General features: G+C 31.4%; 1 protein-coding gene across 1 annotated transcript; it reads left to right on the top strand.

Annotated features, from left to right (window-relative positions):
• The first annotated feature begins 1,934 nt into the window (after positions 1-1,934).
• On the top strand, positions 1,935-6,303 carry LOC100813551 (ACT domain-containing protein ACR4). Its single transcript, XM_003518742.4, has 8 exons — positions 1,935-2,546; positions 3,350-3,434; positions 3,560-3,605; positions 3,756-3,870; positions 3,973-4,040; positions 4,133-4,726; positions 4,865-4,969; positions 5,614-6,303. Exons 1-8 carry the CDS (start codon positions 2,543-2,545, stop codon positions 5,953-5,955), a joined length of 1,359 nt encoding a protein of 452 aa, XP_003518790.2. The 5' UTR covers positions 1,935-2,542; the 3' UTR covers positions 5,956-6,303.
• Positions 6,304-7,347: the final 1,044 nt, after the last annotated feature.

Here is a 7,347-nt window from a genome sequence, read left to right as displayed (position 1 = left end):
CTAAAAATAGAAATAGGTGAATTTTATTTGTTTCATTAAATGTTTAAACTATATATCTTGATCACACTTTCATTTATTGCTTTTTTCTTTCAAATATAAACAAGCATTTTAGAGATAGTTTTCACTTACTCAGGTTCGTTAACAACTTTCAAATTCTTATTATAAGCTTCATAATTTTAAAAGATGAAATAGAAATTGTGGATAAAATTTAAAAAATTATTAATAAAAATGTTTAGATATTTGTTTCTTTTTTCAAAAACCTTAAAGTAATGATAGAGTATTTAAAAATCAACTGTTAGTAACACCAACGCTATCTTTAGTAGATAGGGAAAAAAATAGAGTAAGTAAGACAAGAAAAGGAAAGAAGAAAAATAAGATAAATATATTAATTATTTTGTTTAAAAGAAATGAAAGAGAAATAGATTATTAATAAAAAGACTCTTTAAACCTTATAATATTAATGCATTTTTTCTTCATAGTGCATTTTTTTATATAAATAAAACTAATTATGTAAGATTATGCTTACTTACATAATCGGTTTTTACCACAAATCTTAGCAATTCACTCTTTCGGTTATGGTGCAAGCCTTTCAATAGAAGAGAGCACACAACAACTAAAAGAAAAAATGATCTCACTAGTGACACGATGGAGAGTAAGTTTGGTAACATTTTATAACCAGACTTTCTTTGTCTTTTATTTTCACTTTAGAGAGGAACTTCTGTAACATAAGTGCCATTTTTTTTAAATAATGTTATTTCTTGTCTACCAGATGATCAAAATACCCTATCTTTTCTCGTCCCTCTTTCTTTTCCATTACATTTCATCTTATCAAATAAAGCGTAAATATTGTAGACAACAAAAGTAAAAACAATTGTTTGATTATGTATTTTTATCAATATTTATAAAAAAAACAAAATACAAAAATATTTAATGGAATTCATTTTGAAAATAGTTTTAAAAGTTAAAATATAAAAAAATGTTCTAGTTTCTTTAATTCTTATTAAACATATAAGCTTGGCAACATTTTATGACCTTGACTTTTTCATCTTTTCTTTTCACTTTAGAGAGGAACTTTTGCAACATATGAGTCCCACTCAATTAAAAAAAAAAAATCCTGCTATTTCATGTGATCAAAATTTCTTATCTCATCTCGTCCCTCTTTCCTTTCCACTACATTTCATCTTACCAAACTAAGCGTAAATATTCTAGACAATAAGAAAAAACAATTGTTTGATTATATATATATATATATATATATATATATATATATATATATATATATATATATATATATATATATATATATATATATATATATATATATTTATCAATATGTAAAAAAAAATTAAAAGCAAAAATTTCAAAACTATTTTCAAAATGAATTCAATTATAATATATTAATAATATTTTTAAAAATTTGTATTTAATTATAAATTATCATATATGATAATTTAATAAATTTGTTAACTTTTTTAATAAATATTTTAAAAATTGTTTTCATACCAATTTATGAATGACTTGCAATTAAAACAAAATGTTACATGAAAATTAATCTCTTTTAAATATTTTTATTTAAAAAATTAATTTCCAAAAACATTCACTAAATCAACTTTTAAAAAAATCAGAACGCAATCAAACAGTCCCATTCATTCATTCATTCATTCTATCTAGCACACATGTTCATTCAACCTCACGCGCACTTTAGCAAACCTCCTCTTCCTCCCACTCCTTTTCAGTCTCCACAAATCTCGTACTGCTAACGTGCGCCCTCCCTTGAATTAATTAATTAAAATTAAAATAATGACACAACACACACAACAGTGTTTTTGAATAGTAACAGAAACGGGTAAGAGAGAAAGAGAGAGAAGGTAGTGACAGACAGAGAGAGAAAGATAAGAAAAGAAAGAGAGTCTGCGTTTTTTGTTGGGTACTTTTCGGAGTTGCAGGTTTTGGAGCATCGTGTCGGGGAGGTTCTCATTTATTATTATTATAAAAAAAATCAAAGGGATCTTTTCTTTTTTTCTTTTTCATTTTTTTAATTATTATAATTTATAATTACTTAAATTACTATTTTTCTTTCCTAAGTTTTATAGACGTGAGAGAAGACCAAAAGGTGTGTCTGTGAGATCCCTGTAGGGTGTGTTTGTGTTCATAACTTCATATTATTATTATATTTATAAAAACACTTGTTATTATTATATACCCGTGGAGAGTCTTTAGCTATTTTAACTAAAGATTAAATTAGAAGTAAAATAAAAAAATTAATAACATGAAAGTAATAAGTTGTTATTAGGAGAAAAGTAATAAAAATTTAAAAATCGAAAAAAGATAAAATAATTTATTGAAATGTAGAAATATTATATATATATATATATATGTATATATATATATACATATATATATACATATACTGTTTGTTGCTTCGTAACACCACCACCATATTAGCAGAGTCTCTTTGTTTTTTTTTTTTTTTTTGAGAGTGAACAAAAACAAACCCCACGAAATTTTGGTGTGGCAGATAACGATTCCTCAGAAAACTGCAATGGGTAGGTTCCTTTTTTTTGTTTTTCTTTTTTCTTTTTGATTTGTTGCTATGGATTGGTTTCTCGTGCTTTGTTCTTAGAATCTTGTTCCTTGGTTTTGGGCATTCTGAAAAACTTGTTCTTTTTTTTTTTTTTTTGCTTTCTGGGTTTTGTGAATCTCTCTGTTTGTTTTGGGGGTGAGGAATTTGTGTCTGCAATTGGGTGGCAAGACATGAAAAACAATCATGGGGTTTTCTTCTTTGGTGTGAAATTTCAAGGCTTTTTTTCTTTCTCAAGTGGTTAATTAGTTTCAACTCTATTCATTTGGGGTGTGTCATGTGTTTGCATCTTAGCTTCTTTTTCTTGTTTTCATAGTTTCTCTTATGTGCTTTTTTCTTCTTCTTATGAGGTGTCTGTGATGGGTTTTTTCATTTGGTTTCATTGGCCTAATGGGTTCTGTTCTGTGATTCCTTCTTTTAGCATAAATAGTAACAGCTAAGCATACAGCACGAGGCTTATTCTTACCAAAACCACTTTTTTGGGTTCTGGTTTTCTTCATTACTTGGTTATTCTTTTGTGTTTATTCATCTCTTTACCTTTGGCCACTCTCCTTTACACACCTCAGCCTCTTGTCCCCAGCTCCTATATTCTTTCTCTCTCTCACACAGTGCTAGTATTTTGCAAAGATTTTTTTTTCCATCATTGTCTTCTCTTTCTATGTGTGTGTATATATTTATTGAGTTGGTCTTGCTTTTGATTCTCATTGGCTATGGGGGTTCTGTTGCCATGTTTTGTCCTCTGATTGGTTTGTTTTCTCTCTCTCATAGCTTTTATGTCTGAGGTCAACATGAGCTTCTCTCACTACATGGATGATGAATATGAGAAACTCTTCCGGAGAATGAACCCTCCTAGGTAGTACCAATTCTTCCCTTCCCATTTGATGAAAAGAAAATTAGCCTTCTTTTTTGGATAAAATAAATAGAATTTCAATGATTCAGTCCTCATATCTTTGTCCACTTGTTGTCTTGTTTTGTCAGGGTTGTAATCGATAATGAAGCCTGCAAGAATGCCACTGTTATACGGGTATGGCTATGTCCTTTTTTTTTTTTAGTGTTTTCTTCTGCTTCCTTTTGTGGACTGCAATTCATGCTTCTATGATTGAAAGAGCTTTTGCCTAGTTTGATGGCGCTTTTTTTTTCAAAAGGGGTGTTGAAAGTGAATTTAATTTTGCAGGTTGATAGTGCAAACAAGCATGGAATACTTCTTGAAGTTGTACAAATCCTCACTGATCTGAACCTCATCATAACTAAGGCTTACATATCTTCAGATGGTGGATGGTTCATGGATGGTAATAATTTTCTTTGACATTAATTAATTTCTATTGCAAGATACATTGGCCATCATAAGTTTTAGGGGTTGAAAAATTGAATATTTTATTATGTTCTACCAGTTTTTAATGTTACTGGCCAAGATGGAAACAAGGTAACTGATGAAGCCATTTTGGATTACATTAGAAAGGTTGGTGTGTCCCCATTTGGTGTTCTTTTAACTTCTCTGCTTTTATGAAACAACCACTGAACCATGTGTTTGGTTCCATTTGTGTTTTTCAGTCTCTTGGTCCCGAATCTTGTGTTACATCTCCAATGAGATCTGTTGGGGTTAAGCAAACAATGGACCACACTGCAATTGAGCTTATGGGGACTGATAGGCCAGGGCTGCTTTCAGAAGTGAGTGCTGTTCTGACCAACCTCAAGTGCAATATACTGAATGCAGAGGTGTGGACTCACAACACTCGTGCTGCGGCCGTAATGCACGTGACCGACGAAGAAACCGGTTCCGCCATCTCTGATCCTCAGAGGCTTTCTATAATCAAGGAGCTTCTGTGCAATGTGCTTGGTGGTGGCAACAAGAAGAGGGGGGCCAAGACTGTTGTCACGGATGAAGCCACACACACTGAGAGAAGGCTTCACCAAATGATGTTTGCTGATAGGGATTATGAACGAGTTAATGATGATGATGACTTCGCTGAGAAGCAAAGGCCTAATGTGAATGTTGTGAATTGGTCTGATAAAGATTATTCTGTGGTTACTATTCAGTGTAAGGATAGGCCAAAGCTTCTCTTTGACACAGTTTGTACTTTGACAGACATGCAGTATGTGGTTTTTCATGCAAACATTGATGCTGAGGGGCCAGAAGCATATCAGGTATATCAGATTCACCACTTTGTTCTGAACAAACACACATGGACACACACAGACTTGTGATTCCTTTTGTTTGTTGTTTGGTGCGAGATGTTGGTCTTTTTAGGACATTGGCTTAATATTTTATGGTTGCTTGTGCAGGAATACTACATCAAGCATATAGATGGGTCCCCTGTGAAATCAGATGCAGAAAGACAAAGAGTGATACAATGTCTTGCAGCTGCAATTGAGAGAAGAGTTTCTGAGGTGAGTGACTTATTAACTTTACTGGATTTGTGATTTCTTTCTATAGATTTGCATATAGAATTCATACAGTCATGCTTGTGTATTTTTGAAGCCTTATTTTTGTCTAGGTAGTGATTTATTCTTAATCTTCACCGAAAACTTTTAAGCTGAACGTGACCCTTGTCCTTTTTTTTTTGTCATTTGAATAATAATGGTCCAAGATTAGTTGAAATGCAGTTGGTGGACTTTGACTACAGTTGTTATGTCTCACTGCCAAGTTGGTTATCTTATTGAGGACTGAAACAGACTTATTCAACTAGATTTCTTTGTCATTTGGTTAACAGTTACTCTACTTCGAAGATTAGTCACAATTTTGTTGGCTCTACAGAACCTAAACAAGATTTCAATAAACAACAGTACCCTTTCTTGTATTTTATATTACTGATTAGTACCTTTTACTCTATAATTCTGCTAAATTTTTATTCTTTAGTCAAGAAATCTTCTAGACCGCAAATTGTCTTTTCTTATATATATATTCTAGTATATATATTCTAGACAATTGCCAGTTAGGTATTTTTGGTTCATTTCTCCATCTACCCTCATATTTGTTGGTCTCATGTTATTTTATATGACTCTTAATTTGTTTTTATTTCTTGTTGATTCAGGGTTTGAAGCTAGAACTCTGCACCACCGACAGAGTTGGACTTCTATCTGATGTCACACGTATCTTCAGAGAGAATAGCCTCACAGTTACAAGGGCAGAAGTGGCCACAAAAGGAGGCAAAGCTGTGAACACTTTCTATGTTCGTGGTGCTTCAGGTTTCCCTGTTGATTCCAAGACCATAGAATCCATAAGGCAAACAATTGGCAACACAATCCTTAAAGTAAAGGGTAGCCCTGAAGAGATGAAATCTGTTCCTCAGGATTCTCCCACCAGATCACTCTTTAGTGGTCTTTTCAAGTCCAGATCTTTTGTGAACTTTGGCTTGGTGAAGTCTTATTCTTGAGAAAGCCATTATTACCACACTTATTGCTATCTTTTCTTGTACAGTGAAAGAGGTGAAAGAAGATGCAAAAGGGCTTTACTAGGAAGTGTGACACGACTTTAGTTTTAGGGAAGTAGGAACACCATCATATCACACGTTAGGGAGAAAAGTGGCTTGTAAATTTTCTACTACCCCTTCTGCTTTAATATAGCTTAGTTTTTTCCACTATGGAATCCAATCACACTAGGTTGAGTTATGAAGGCAAAAGAGAACCTTAGTTGTGTAAACTTGAAACAAGTAGTTTCAAGCTTTCATCATCATTTGTAAATATACTCATTCATTTTCTAGCAGCAGTTATAATCTTTTTCATCTTCCTTGTCTTTTACTTTTGTTGATTGCTGCTGCTAACTAATTCTTGCATTTAATTGTCTGCTTTGCGATTGGCCCCAATTAATTTGGTGCCTTTATTTAAAGTTTGATTCATATTATTAAAATATTTCTTTGTAACACATTATTGCTGTGAGCAAGTAACTTTTGAATCATAAGTTTTTTTTAATAATAAAGTATAATAATGACATCAATTTTTTCATAAGGAAATATGTATATAATAATTTTGCAAATCTTTCTTCACAAGGCGACGATTCCGCGAAAAACATACCCCTCCACATTATTGACTGCGTTGGGTCTAATCATCATAGTCTTAATCATAATTTTAATTTTATTTTATTTTATATAAATCACAACCATCTTTCTACATGTTTGATTTACTGTTATAAAATTACATTTGAAATAAAAGTAATTTTATCAATGAATCATGATTTTTGTTTTCCTTTTTATCTGTTGAATTTATATTAAACACGTATAAGAACAATTTTAATTACAAACCAAATATGTATTCCTATTGAAAATAACTTTATTCAAGTCACAGATAAAATGACTGCATGCGTGTTTGAAAGCCTGTTATGTTTAATATAATTGATTTTTTTTTTTAAAAGCTAGAGAAAAATTACTCTTCAATAGTTCGAATTCAAGACTTTTATTTAAGTTGGAGTAACTCTACACTAGTTTAAATTTAAGACTTTTATTTAAGTTGGAGTAACTCTACACTGGTCTATCCATCGATGGTTTAGCCATAATATTGTGCAAGTTTTGATTATAAAAATTAAAATTTCATCATCATCCTTTACACCTTTTGGTCCTGTTTGCTGTGTAAGATTGGGTTTGACGCTAATCTTTGAAAGGATATCATACAATTTGAAATTAAAAAATTAATGAAAATGGACGTGACATGGGAAATTAGAGTAAAACAAGCCTTGACTTGCGTCAGAATTGAGCAAAGTTAGATATTGCACATATATATTTAATTTAATTTTTTGTTCCCTCCATTATTAACGTGAGAAATTTCCATGCCAT

The sequence above is a fragment of the Glycine max genome, chromosome 2 (genome assembly GCF_000004515.6).
Source record: "Glycine max cultivar Williams 82 chromosome 2, Glycine_max_v4.0, whole genome shotgun sequence".
Lineage (NCBI taxonomy): Eukaryota > Viridiplantae > Streptophyta > Magnoliopsida > Fabales > Fabaceae > Glycine > Glycine max.
The sequence above is the reverse complement of the archived record's forward strand: the minus strand, read 5'-3'. Positions and strand labels throughout refer to the sequence as shown.